At 37.2% G+C, this 14,848-nt stretch overlaps 1 protein-coding gene across 3 annotated transcripts in view; it reads left to right on the plus strand.

Annotated features, from left to right (window-relative positions):
• taok3a (TAO kinase 3a) overlaps positions 1–14,848 on the plus strand; it is a 95,379-nt gene that overhangs the window by 38,753 nt on the left and 41,778 nt on the right. For all 3 annotated transcript variants that reach the window (XM_065250851.2, XM_065250852.2, XM_073814736.1), the window contains 8 exons: positions 4,778–4,991; positions 8,573–8,644; positions 10,488–10,589; positions 10,708–10,753; positions 11,320–11,416; positions 13,639–13,752; positions 13,839–13,930; positions 14,262–14,355. In XM_065250851.2, the coding sequence (XP_065106923.1) occupies positions 4,854–4,991; positions 8,573–8,644; positions 10,488–10,589; positions 10,708–10,753; positions 11,320–11,416; positions 13,639–13,752; positions 13,839–13,930; positions 14,262–14,355 (755 nt within the window). In that variant the 5' untranslated portion in view covers positions 4,778–4,853. The remainder of the gene's footprint in view (positions 1–4,777; positions 4,992–8,572; positions 8,645–10,487; positions 10,590–10,707; positions 10,754–11,319; positions 11,417–13,638; positions 13,753–13,838; positions 13,931–14,261; positions 14,356–14,848) is intronic.

A 14,848-nucleotide genomic window follows, 5' to 3' on the forward strand; every position in this document is an offset into this window, starting at 1 on the left:
CAAGTTTTTTAATAGAGAATGTTAAAATATTAGTAACAAATTTTGGAAATTTGCTCATCCCAACTCAATTTGCCAGCACAGATCACAAATGATGCAGCAGCAAACCGAAATTGAGAAAGAAAACAAGGCTTTTAAAGGGAAAATCATATAAAACTATGGCTGATGGTTTTGTTAAAAATGTAAACAGGCTGTTGTAGACATACATTTGCATATAGCATATATATTTGTCCAAATCCATGTTGATTAGAGCATTAAAAACTTGAAAAGTGTTAAATTTAGGTACATTTTGGACAGATAAAAATGTGCGATTAATTTGCGATTAATCGCAAATTAACTCATGGAATCATGAGATTAATCTAGATTAAATATTTTAATCTATTGACAGCCCGATATAATATATAAAATTGGCAGATTAATCAAGTTGTGTTTGTGTCAATTGAGTTGAATGAGATTTAATAATAAATTGTGATGTGTTGTATTGCTTTTCAAAAAAACACATGAACATTTTGCAATTTATCGCTTTTAAAAAATTTCAACTTTTCCAAGTTATATTTTGGAAGTTATGTTATAGACCAGCTAAAATAAAGGACACCAGTGTTAACTATGGAAAAGTTGTTGTTGTTGTTTTGACTCCTAATGTTGCGTTTACACCAACCACGTTTCAGGCGTCAAAATTGCGTCTACCACGCCTAGTTTTGCTGCTTGAACAGTTTGAATTCATTTGCGCGTCAAGAGCGAAGTAGACGCGTGGAAAATTCGCCCTATCATCGGATTCGGAATCGCATCTTCCGCGCCGCGCCAAACTCCTCATCCGCGCCGTGAGACCTCCAGAGGCGCGTCAACGCGTCTTCACATTGACTTAACATTGAAATCACTCTCGCTTCACGCCTCTACCGTGGCTGGTGTTAACGCAGCATAATGGTTACCGTTATCTATCTGAGAAATATGTTGTGGAAAGCAAACAAAATGCAAACTGTATAATTTCTGAAAAAGATTTTTTAATACATTCCCAGCAACGTATCATTTCAATATATGTCATGGAAAAACAAGTTAACAAGTAAATCTTTGTTACTGGGCAATTTTTTCTCATACCTCAATACAGATTATATAAACGGGCAATATTTGTTTTTGATTATAATTAGCTTGTTCAAACGTAGACATTTCAGGCTTTCTTTGGATATGTGTATCATGTTTGTGTGATGAGTATTCGCATAGTGTTCGAGTTTCAATAGATTTTTGTAACGTGTTTTGAGAGACAGCTGGCAGAGACAGTAATGTCCGATTGCACACCCTGTTTATTTTCTTTATTTGACAAACACACAAAGATTTGTTGTTATTGTAAAATGTACACAAATTAAAGAAGGCCCTTCACAGTTTCAAATTATGTAAAACACGTAAGTGTATGATTAACGTGGCACGCATTTTTGCGCCCCAGGGAGTTAAGGAATAAATGACCACCAATGCTTTAAATACTTTACAGATCTTAAATATGGAGGGGTTGTATAAAAAAAAATGTCAGTATTCTGTGGTCCAATTGATTTGTTTTATATCCCCAATAATTTTCCTATAAGGAGAGATGGATCCAAGACTTTGAAGTTAAAAGAATTGAAAATTTGTCCTGCAATATTCTGCAATTTACCAAGTTAGAATTACACATTGCAGTATAAACTTTTTTTTGTTAAACCTGCCCACTGTTTGTTCATGGATGTCATGACAGGTGGGTTGCGGTTTTCACACGTTTTTGGAGATCCTTTCATATGGATGTGGACTGTGGTTGAAGATCTCTGATCTAAAATGGTTCTCTCACTCGCCTGTCAATCCTATGTTTTATTTAACAGTGCACACACATTCACAGATAAATAAATAATGTTGACAGCTTTTCGCTGGGACATTACAACACAAGGAACGTTATGTAGGGTAAAAGTCTTAATGCTGTGTAACGCATAAACATGAAACCTCTCTGCATTTTACCCATCTCTAATCTAGCTTAGCCTTTGCGCTAATCTCTCAAGCTCGGCAACTATGCAGCCGTAGATTTACAGTTATTCCTACCAATGTTTTGTATAACCAGTATGGACGTGTTGTTATTAGACTGACTCTCTCACTTTCTCGACGTTTGTCTCTTACAACCTGTTGGTTCTACGTTGCATCATCTCACCTCATCAATCCCCCTTTGGTCTTGTCCTGAAGCGGGAATGTCTCTCCTGTTGCTACAATCTGATTGGTTGAAGATCTCTAAATCTCACCCTATGAGGCTCATTGAACGTACTTTCGTGTTCAGAAACGCAGGTTGAACCAAAGGTGGAAGGCGGCAACTCGACAGTGTGAGTTGGAAGACGACAGACAGATAGTCAGACAGACATGATGCAACTTCAAGACATTGTGCTGCCTGTTGCCGGTGGAACAGGGCGTCCAATCACGGTCGGCCTTGGGTTAATGATGTGCAATACAAGTTAAGCTTGTGATTGTATTATGGTGAATGTGCTAATATTCATCTGTACATGTGTTCAGTCTATATATTGGATAGACTGTCCCCACCTTTAGGTCTTTGGTCAATGGCCGCTTGTGTGTCAGAATGTCCAGTGACTCAGTAAGCAGTTTCACATACAGGTGGCCAATGCTGCCAGACGTTGAGCTGTCTTCCCATGATGTCTAAGCCATTTGCTCCATGACAACACATTTGTGTCACGCCAGCTTTCCATACAAAGCGTATAGTCAAACACACAAGGACTGATGGGGAATGTCTGAAAGAATGTTGGGTTGTTTTAGCATTGTTGGGTAAAATATGGAAAACCTGAACTGTTGGGTTTAAATGAACTTATGGTGGGTTTAAACCCAAGGTTAGGTAAAATATGAAAGTTTTCTAGGTTCATTTAAAGATCAACTCCATTTTGAGATGCATTGTGAAGCTACGGTAGTCGCCACAGGACAAACAAAATGCGCTCTATGTAGCAGTTTGTCCGTTTGAAAGCAAACCGGTGTGTATCCAAACCAAACCGCGTCCTGGCTAGCTTGCAGAGGTGGGCTCAAGCGTGATTTCATGTACGGAACACGCAATGTGATTGAAAATCATGCCAATTGCTCAACCACTCATCTTTATCTGCCTTCGTGAAAACCCTCTGATGCCCGCAGCATTGTCGCATGAATGTCTGAGCTGCACACGCGACAGATCAACTAAGCAATATGATAGGCATGTGAGAGGGCTGTGTGTCATCGTGCACCAAACAACATTTAGTGTTGTTTAAAGGGCACCTATTATGTAGTGTAAGTCTTAGGTATGCCCCCATGTGTCTGTGACCTTTCAGCTCAAAATACCCCACAGCTCATTTATAAGGGCATGTCCAAAGGCACCTATTTGGGTGGGAGCAATTACGCAGTGTTTTCGTGTCTGTATCTGTAAATGCAAATGAGCGTACAACTTTCCAAAGGGTGGAAACTATGGTAATATGGTTCAGTCTAGGGATGTCAATTTATGCAATTTCCCATATTCGATGATCATTTAAATTAACGATCAATCAATCGAATAATCGTTAACAGTAATAGTGCAATAAGCCTTCACTGCAGTGGCATATAGCCAATGACATAAAAGTGTGCATAAAAACGACAGCTTCCTCACGCGAATTAAAAGATTTTATTTTGTCTAAATAACATGCTAGTGGGATTGTAAAATTAGTTAATGTAGTTGTTGTTTTGATAAAATCATCAATTTAAACTTATCTCGTAATGAAATATAATGACTAGACACAGTGTATAACTCCACCTCAAATGGGCACTCTGCAACAGACGCATGAAAGTCCATGTCAAAATAACAGTTTTATTATCATCAAGTGTTATTTATCAAGTTGTTTACCTCGCTTTCCGAGTCGTTGATACACTGTTTGTAATTATATCCAAGAAGCACATGAAGGGCACTTTTCTCGTCGTCACCTCAGCTTAGACGTACTTTCAGCAAAGATGCTTATATTACGGAGAAGGCAACCTTCCATTAGAAAACACGCAGCGCCTCAGCCAGTCAATAATGATGATCAGTGATATATGTTGCGGGGTGTAACGACAGTCAGTTACAGTTTACATTTGACAGTTTCTTGCCATAATTTAAGATTACATTTTAATCTTTTCCTTAAAAACGTTGCTATGCTAATTTTGCAGGCTTCCCTGAAGAGGGTCTTTGCTTTCAGTATCCTAAACGTATTTGCATCGGGCCTTCTCAGATCCACTGCGGATGTCATTTCGTTGCGTTGGCAGCCAGCCAGCCTCGTCTCGCATGACGTTAAAAAGCACATGCGTGTGCTTGGCATCGAGCATCGTTGTGCTAGTAGTTTAACTTTTGCGCGCTCGCTAATTTTTTTTTTTCTCCGACTGTATGTGTTTTGCGCAGGCGCCGCACACACGTGCATGATCTTGTTTTTCAACAATCGTTAAGTTTTATCGAGTAAATTCTTATCGACAATTAATCGAAGATCGATTAATTGTTAACATCCCTAGTTCAGTCAATGGATCTGGGCGGGGCTTTATCAGTGTGACATCACATTAACAAGAGAATCAAAACGACATTTCTAATGGGACTGCTTTGGTTAAATGTGGTTTAATCAAGGAGTGGGTGTATTTTTTTCATTGTAGGGTGGTTGTGTTTTTACACTGCCAACACGCATTAATGTCCAAATTTTGCATTAAAGGTGCCCTTTCCGCCCTGTGTTACATGCTGTATAAATCAGGTTTAATTTTTTTAAGGCATCGGACTTGCTTAAGATTAATGTAATGATTTTTGTCTTTACAGGCAAAGCAGGTAAATGCCGGGCCTGCTGAATGAAGGTGAGCAGAAGCACGTGGACCTCAGAGGTTTCGTCTAACTCATGATGCCATCTTCCACGCGGAAGGGGGGAACCCTGAAAGATGCAGAGTTTGCCAACCTCTTTTTCAAAGATGACCCGGAGGAAGTCTTCTGCGACCTGCATGAGATTGGTCATGGGAGTTTCGGCGCAGTGTATTTTGTGAGTGTTAAGGAAATCTTTATTCAACTGCTTAAAAGGTCAAGCAAAATAATAAGTAGGCATTCGCAGTAGGGATGCAAAACGATTAATCGCGATTAATTCTTAGTTCACACACATATATAATGTAAACAAAGGGCCCTATTTTAAACGTTCTAAGCGCATTGTCTAAAGCGCACAGCGCAACGTCTAAATGGGCGTGTCTGAATCCACTTTTGCTAATTTAACGACGGGAAAAATGATTTGTGCGCCGAGCGCAAGGTCGAAAAGGGTAGGTCCTTTTTTTTAATGAGTAATGGGAGTATTTTGGGTGTAACGTGCAATAAACCAATAGGAGTCTCAGCTCTCATCCCCAAAAGCCAGTTGCGCTGGCACTATGTTTAATCCCTATTTAGATGACGGACTTTGTAAACTGAAAAACTAAGTGGAGGAAGAAGATCCCCAGTTTAAGATTAATGTTAAATAATTGTGTTGTTTTTCACTTGTATTGAAATTGTTATTATTTTATTAAAACCTTTAAACCACGTTTTCTTTTAGTCATGGAAGTAAAAAAGCAGGCTTTTAATTGCTTTAAATGTATGGCTATCCAATATCATAAAAAAATAATTTACAAGTATGTAAGAAAAGGTTTGTACTCTAAAAATACTTTATTTGTAACAAACAGAAGATAATTAATTTACAAACGGCTTTGCGCACGTTTCTGCACATGGACAGCGTCAAAAGTTTTTTTTTAAGCATTACTTAAAAATGTTTCTCATCTCACCATATCCCCAGGTACAGAGTCATCATATACAATAAATTCATGAGGTAGAATAAAAAAAACATTTAAAAACAGATGCATTTGTTTAAAGCAAAGCATTTATTTACTTACCAGGCTGCAGGTGAAGCAGCTCTTTGTGCCTTCTAACGTCTCATAATCGGTCCTCATTTATGTCCAAGAGACTCAATAATAATCTTTTACATTCAATCCTTTAATCTTTTATATTTAAAAGCGTTTTGTGCTGCTGCGCATTCATTTATGTGTTAAGCAAACCAGCATTGTCTTCCCGTTTATAGGCGCATATTACTAATGTTTTTTTGTTATTTAAAGAGCGCATATTGCGCCATTTAGTTGCCTCAAAATAGTAACGCGCCAACAATGCGCCTGAACACACCTCGTTTTCAGACCAGAGCGCCCATGGGCGCAAAAGGGGGCGCAAATGCATTTGCTATTTAAACAACGTGGCGCTAAACGTGAAAATTATAATTGCGCAGGGTGGAAACTAGCAAAAGACACTTGTGACGCGCATTGCGCTGCATTGCGCCGGGTGTAAAAGAGCCCATAAACTTTTATTCTGCTATAGATTAAAGGCTCTCTAAGCGAATATGTTCGACGTCACTTGTTGATATTTGAACTGTTTTCAAACAAACGGAGCGTAGCTAACTCCTCCCCCTCCCTTCCGTGCTTTCGTGAACGCGACCAACCCCCACCCCCAAATCCTTCTTGGCGTTTATTGACTGTAAAACTTTGTTTTGTTTCGTGGTGCACGTTTGGCCACTGTGTGTATATTGAAGTTTGTAGAGCCTGGGCTGTCTACAGAGATCGCGTTTTTTTACAGTTTAATCAGCGGTCAGGTAGCAAGCAGATAGTGAGGAGATATGTGTGCTGTATGTAACAAAAAATGTTTTATGGTCTAAAACGCGTGAATTCGCTTAGAGAACCTTCAATTGCGATTAATCGTTATGCATCCCTAATTTCGCAGTCTAACCAATGTTGATGACATCTTCACAGCATTTGCATAATTGACAGCAGTAAATTATACACCAGTTATATACTGTGTATTGTTTTTTTTTTTTTTTTACAGTGGTTGCTTTGTAAAACATACTAACAAAATGCCGAAATTAACCAGCAGGAATCAAGAATTATAAACTATTACTAAAAATAGAGTGAATTGATTCTGGTTTACAATTTTTCAAACTTTAATTTTGATTAAAACTGTATAATATTTTTTCTTGATTGTGAGAACTGGAAAATGCTATTTAAATGTGATGTGCATTGTATTGAATGGCATTAAGGATAGTCCTTCATTTAGATGTGAATGTGGTCTTTGTTCTGTTGATATTTTCAGTTACTTCCTCGGTCAGGTTTATGTAAACGGTGAGTAAAACGCAGCTGCAGACAGTGAGTCAGCGGAGACCAGAATAGCTTTTAAAACACAAATTTTATTAGCTGATTTCTCTCTCTCGTTTACTTTCTCCCTATCAATTCTTTAATTGTAGATAAACATTGAATTGTAAAATCTGAGAACTATAAGTGTAAAGCTTCGTATGCCAAATCTGTGGCAAGACTTGAATCTGTCATGCAAATTCCCTCTTCTTATTGTGAAGATGTTCAATGCAAGGGCCAAGTGAGAGCATATAATGATGGCAGATATATATAGCAATTATTCGCTAAAAAGCCACTAAGCTTGATAAAGTATGGTAAAGTACTCTACAGTGTTTTGTAACTTAAAAAGCAAGTTTTATTGGAGACGTGATCGTGGTAAGCACACATGCTTCAACACTTTTTTTTATTCAAAGTGACTTACAGTGCATTAGGTATACATTTTTCTAGTGATGCACCGATGTATCGGCCGCCGATATTTATCGGCCGATTTTTGATGAATTTGAAACCATCGGCATATCGGCAATAGCACGAGAAAGGCCGATACCGATTGTTTATTAACTAACTGCATAAAGAAATCCATTATATGTAAAAAATGAGTTAATGTTGTTAATAAAATAAATGCTGAATTGCAAAAACCACCTTTTAAGGTTGTAATGCTGTCTTATTATATTTGTTTTAGCTTAATTTGTGTCTCTCTTATTACGTTGGTCAGTTGAATGTTAATTAGATCCAATCCATGTTCAGTAAAAATAATTTGATGCAGAAATAAACTAGCTTATAGACCAGCTGTATAGTATTGTATACAAGTGTTTAATATCGGTATCGGTATCGGCCAGAAGTTGTCTGTTTAAATCAGTATCGGTATCGGCCCAAAAAAATCCTATCGGTGCATCCCAACATTTTTCATCAACATTTGTTGTCCCTGGATTTAAACCCATGTCCTTTTGGGTTGATAACACATTGCTTTACCACTATGCACGAGCATTAAAACGATAGTATACACAGTAACATTAAAGGCATAGTTTATAATTTAATAACCCTCATGTTGTTGTAAACCTGTATGAGTTTCTTTCTTCTGTAGACACAGAAGAAGACGTTTTAATAAAGTTGGTAATCACACAGTTGACGGCACTTATTGACTTCCAAAGTAGAAAAAAACAAATACTATGGATATCAATGGGTACCGTCAAGTTGTTGCTTACCATCATTCATTAAAATATCTTTTTATTGTGTGTTTAACAGAATAAAGAAACTCGTACAGGTTTACAACAACATGAGGGTGAGTAAATAATGACATGATTTTAATTCTTGAGTATACTATACCTTTTAAACTGATATCGACCATTGTGAATTGGAGTATGGCACGCGTCATTTCCCATCCTGTTTGTATGAGCTCTCAAAAATGTCTAAAAATAAAATGAATTTTGCTTTCCCACAGGCCCGAAACTCCTACTCCAATGAGGTGGTGGCCATTAAGAAGATGTCCTACAATGGCAAACAGACCACTGAGGTGAGAGATGAACTCAACCGCTGTTATCCGACAGTTCTGTTGTCTTATAGTTTAAGTATAAACCAGCTAGTTATTTATTTAACAGACCTTGACTTGTGTTAACTTCTTTCGAAGGTGCTTGACCTTAAAGGCGGGGTGCACGATTTTTAAAACGCTTTGTAAAAGGCAGTCGGGCCGAGTACCATAACACACTTGTAGCAAATCAGCAGTAAGGGGCGTGTCTACTTAACGACATCGTTGTCTGGGTTACGTATATGTGGGGCGGGTCTATCAAAAGAAGCTCCAGATTCGATTGGGGTAGGGCCGTGTTTGTTTAGGTGATTTGAAATGTCAACATTGGCTTTCAGAGAACGTGCACCCCACCTTTAATGATTACATTAAAATGTTTTATTTAGCTATTTAGTTTGGATTAAGATTGTATGATCATGATAGCGATCTAAAGGGTCCGATTTTGAAGAAAATATTATTATTGGCCTAAATTTGTGCCGCATTTAATAACCTGCTGTCAGAACATAATCTTAATTATACGTGGGTAATGCATAATTTTTATTTTTACACATTTGTACTGGACTAGCTTAAATAACTTTGTGTACTAAGTGTACATCTTAGTTGCTTTCCTTAAAAGCATATGTGAAATAAGCGCTCATGATTTATCTCTTACCCTGGAGAACTGACGGGCCATATTTTGGCCAATGTTAATTGATGCTAAGAGATGGGTTCTTGGGTTCTCCAGGTTTAAAGGGATAGTTCACCGGAAAATGAAAATTCTGTCATTTACACAACCTGAAATTGTTACAAACCTGTATACATTTCTTTGTTCTGCTGAACACAAAGGAAATTATTTTGAAGATTGTTTGTAATAAAGCAGATCTGGGGAACCATTGACTTCCATAGTAGGTAAAGGTAATGGAAGTGAATGGTGCCCCTGATCTGTTTGGTTACAAACATTCTTTAAAATATCTTCAAAAAAATATATATATTTATACGGGTAAAGGAAAACACCACCGTTTTTCAATATTTTACTATGTTCTTAGCTCAACTTAGAAGAATTAATACAGACCTATCTTTATTCAATGCGTGCACTTAATCTTTGTACAGCGTGTCTTAAATGTGTTAGCATTTAGCCTAGCCCCATTCATTCCTTAGGATCCAAACGGATGAATTTAGAAGCCACCAAACACTTCCATGTTTCCCTATTTAACGACTGTTACATAAGTAGTAACAGGAGTAAGTATGGTGGCACAAAAAAAAACATGCTTTTTTTTAAGCAGATTAAAAATGAGAAATATATTGTGTGGCGGAAGAGCACTTAGTTTGCAGCACTTCAACCTTGGCGTGCACTAACATCATCACTCCTGACTACTCCCCCCTCTTGCTCAAACTTGTGTCAATATTACTGCGCCCGAGGTCGAAATGCTGCAAACTAAATGCTCTTGCGCCATACAATATAGTTGTCATTTTTATCTGTTTTAAAACTACTCATGTAACAGTCTTAAAATAGGAAAAACATGGAAGTGATTCGCGGCTTCTGAAGTGATCTCTGTTTGGATCCTAAGGAATGAATGGGGCTAGGCTAAATGCTAACACATTCACGACACGCTGTACAAAGATTAAGTGCATGCATTGAAAAAATATAAGTATGTATTAATTTGTCTAAGTTGAGGTAAGAACATAGTAAAGTATTAAAAAACAGTGGTGTTTTCCTTTAAGTGCAAGTAAATGTCAGAATTTTTATTTTTGGGTGAACTATCCCTTCAAGTTATCAGTCTATGTCTTGGTCATTGAGAAACTAATGGTCCATCTTCGTCGGTGTGTGCGTGTTTTCTTGGATTACTTTCTTTAGAAGTGGCAGGACATTATTAAAGAGGTAAAGTTTTTGGAACTGCTGCGGCATCCAAACACTATCGAATACAAAGGCTGCTACTTGAAGGACAACACAGCTTGGGTTCGTACTGCCATATTGCTTTAATAATGCATCTAATAATGCTTTTACTTTAAATTCAATTCAAGATTCCCTGGGGCAAACGTGCCTTTTTACTCCTTGTCCTTACTTTTTTATTTAGCTTGTGATGGAGTATTGTCTGGGCTCTGCATCAGACTTGTTAGAAGGTGAGTTTACATCTCAATCTCGCTTTATACTAACTAAACCACTCGCGCAAGTTCGACACAAACTTACAAAGTAATTATTGGAGCTGTTTCTGCATTGAAGGTCTTTATTTACCGCATCTCAGAAACATTATAATAGCCATTGTGTGTTTTTTTTAGAATGTCACTATCGAACCACCATCGCTTTCATGTTTTTGTTTCCTTCATTGGTTGTCATGGCAACATCCACGACTTTAATGATAGACTGTTGGTTTCAATTATCGCTTTGTGTGCGCGTGAATGAAGAATTCAGAAATTCCAGTTCGACTCTCCATTATGTCATTGTTTGAGTCATTTTGCCAACATCTGTTTAATTCAAAGCTGTTTTCCAATCACATTCTCCATCCTCGTCTGTGGGTCGGATCAGGTACCAAAAAGTTGCATTGTCAGTTCACAAAGCATCAGATGACTACAGTTGTTTATATTTTTGGTTTGAATGCCACGTGCATGTGAAACAACAACAAAAATGTGTAATTTCAGGACACGTTTTATGGTGTCATGTTAAAACATCTGTATGTTTCTTTGACCAGTTCACAAGAAGCCGCTGCAAGAGGTTGAAATTGCTGCCATTACCCATGGTGCCTTGCTAGGACTGGCTTACCTACATTCCCATAACATGATCCACAGGTGAGTCGTCATCTAACAGATATCCGTTTACTCTTCAGCTTCTTCAGCAGGCGTGGACGCATGACAGATAAATCTTTAACTTTAATCCCTAACTGTGTCCGCTTACCTCAGCATGACAGTTATTCACCAAACTGCTTTGTGTGTGTGTGTCAAGTATTTTTATACAGTATATGTACTTAGACCAGGGGTCTCCAACGTTTTTGTAAGCAAGGGCTACCACAATGGATAAAACAATCTGGAGGGCTACTTTTTTAATATAGTCTAGTAAACGTTTATGGTTTACTTGTTGATTTTATTTTAGATTACTTGTTGATTATGTTTTATCATTGTTTAAAATGTTAACATACATAAAAAAGTAACCAAGTTAATATAAAACATACGTAATAATTAAATATTAAAATTGATGCTATTGGTAGAATGTGCTTTGGCGGGCACCTCACAGACTCTGTGTGGGCAACCTGGTGCCCGTGGGCACCATGTTGGAGACCACTGATCTAAACAGCACACTGTAAAAATATTGGCTCAACTTAATGAAGTTACCTGGTTCCTTTAACATTTAAATTCAAAATACTTAAGATTAGTTGACAGAAAATTTTTTACAAAACTTTTTTGAGTTAACTATATTTATGTACAGTATATAGTATCTAGACCAGGGGTCTCCAACCTTTTTGTGAGCAAGTGCTATTACAATGGATAAAACAATCTGGAGGGATACTTTTTTGATATAGCTTTTACTTGTTGATATATTTTATCATTGTTTAAAATGTTAACATGCATAAAAGAAGCCAGGCTAATATAAAAAAATATGTAATTAATAAATATTAAAATTGCTATCAGTAGAATGTGGTTTGGCGGGCAACTCACAGGGCCCATGCAGGAAACCTGGTGCCCGCGGGAGACCCCTGATCTTAGACAGTACACTGTAAAATAAGTTAGTTCTACTTAAAAAAGTTTCCTGGTAACTTTTGAGTTAACTAATATTTTATTTTTTATTTTAAGGCAACCAGGTAACTTACTTTAAAGGGGACATATCCTGAAAATCGGACTTTTTCATGTTTAAGTGCTATAATTGGGTCCCCAGTGCTTCTCTCAAACTAGAAAATGTGAATATCTACAACCCAGTAACCTTAGTTTTTGTAAACCATTCTCTGCAAGCATGTGAAAAAAATAGGTCATTAAAATCTGGCTTCCCTTGTGATGTCAGAAGGGGATAATACTGCACCTTAATCTGCACTATCCAACCACAGCACTGCCATTTAGTGCAGATATCAGCTCATTTGCATTTTAAAGGACACACCCAAAACGGCACATTTTTGCTCACACCTACAAAGTGGCAATTTTAACATGCTATATGATAATATTTTGAGCAAAAAATTCACATACACCAAAGATTTATTTTACATCTACAGGTCTTGTGAAATGTCCCCTTAAGTTGAACCAACAAATCTTTTTTACAGTGTATGTTTTAGGGTTGAACAATACATTGAATTAACATCAATTTCATAAATGTGCATACCACAATAGTTTGAAATAGTGAAATGATTTTAATATTTTAAAAGGTCGTTTATAGTCAAAGTTTTAGCAAAGGGATGATCAACAATCACCAAGCGTATGATTGATAATTTTTTTTAAATACGGTTTTTAACTCTATTTTAATAAAGTTCAAAAGAATTGTAGAAAAAAGGCATTATCATATAGCATTATCGTATTGCGCTAATCAAATTACACTATATACTGCATCATTTAGCATGTTATTGTATATCAATCCCCCCCTTTAATATTGTTCAGTTCTAGAATATATGCATTTGTGTGTGTACATGTATACAATGAAAAAGAAAGTACACCCTCTTTGAAACACAACATCAGAACAACAGCACGTGACACATGGCGTGTCATTATTTAACAAAAACTGCATTTGCATTCCTCTATTTTTTTCAATTAAACTGCTTAATACCAAATATTTTTATCCATGTATACATACATTTAAATACTGCAAACAAAATAATGCAAACTTGTTTTATTCTGCTTATACTTTTGATGTGGTTTTATGTTTTTATTGGAATAGCATTTAGTTTTATTCTTAATCATTACATCTGGCTCTCGCCCTAAACAAAGCCATAGAAGCTGGTTTAGCATTACAAAGAAATTTCATTGTGTATAACTACAATAGGCCTGTGTCATAAATACCATTTTCAGCTCATATGGTCTGTGTTATCCTATAGAGATGTGAAGGCTGGAAATATTCTGCTGACAGAACCCGGTCAGGTCAAACTGGCTGATTTTGGATCCGCTTCCGTCGCCTCACCTGCCAACTCCTTTGTGGGAACTCCATACTGGTCAGTAACTGTTCACGTGTTAGCGAGACACCACATCAGATTGAATCTGGGTTAATGAAACATTAACATGTGTGTTGTTCACACAGGATGGCTCCAGAAGTGATTTTAGCCATGGATGAGGGCCAGTATGAGGGAAAGGTGGACGTCTGGTCACTGGGGATCACCTGCATTGAGCTGGGTCAGTTTTGTGTCTACACATCAAATAAAATATTTGTTTATTTTCGATAAATGTCAGCTATATGTCTTCTTTACCGTTTAATCAGTTAGGAAAAAATTGTCAAAATATGCACTATAGCTGTCACTGGGGCGGTACACTTTAAAAAGGCCCTAATAGGTGCAAAATACGAGACCCCCCAATTTATCTGCGTCCCTTGCAGTAAAGTATGGAAACCATTTAAAACACAAATAATTTTATCAATGTTTTGCATTACTTTGAATATAAAAAATTATTTAAAATCTTTACATTGGTTTGTCATTTACATTTGATTGTTTTCTCTGCTGTTTTCCAGCTGAACGCAAGCCTCCTCTCTTCAACATGAACGCTATGAGTGCCTTGTACCACATCGCTCAAAACGACTCTCCCACCTTACAGTCCAATGAGTGGTGAGTATCAATCAACACAATCGCACCACCTCAACCTGAACTAACCTTCAAACAAACAGCGGTTGACTCACTCGTATAGATATGTACACGTGCGCATACTCCTACTCCTCAAACACATGCTTTCTCGACCACTCGCTTCACTCTCACTTTAACAAACACAGATCCTTTGTAAGTCTTACGCAATAACCCTGACCTTGTATCTGGCGATTCTTTACAAAGTCTGAACTTGCTTGCATTACACAAGGAAACGTTCAGTTCCTGCCTGCACTATGACCTACTGTAAATCAGAGCTATAAGAGCTTATTGGTCTTTAAAGCAAATTTACCTGGTCAATATATCTCAAAATTGAAAGGTCGTCTTGATGTACCAGAATTTTATTTGACACACAAAACAAAGTTACTTTAGCAATCTCTGATATCATTTTTTCGGATATAGAGGAGAGATTTTCACACTACTTTCATGAATTCTGAGACAAAGAGAGATTATATAGGAT

This window comes from Paramisgurnus dabryanus, chromosome 5 (genome assembly GCF_030506205.2).
Source record: "Paramisgurnus dabryanus chromosome 5, PD_genome_1.1, whole genome shotgun sequence".
Classification (NCBI taxonomy): domain Eukaryota; kingdom Metazoa; phylum Chordata; class Actinopteri; order Cypriniformes; family Cobitidae; genus Paramisgurnus; species Paramisgurnus dabryanus.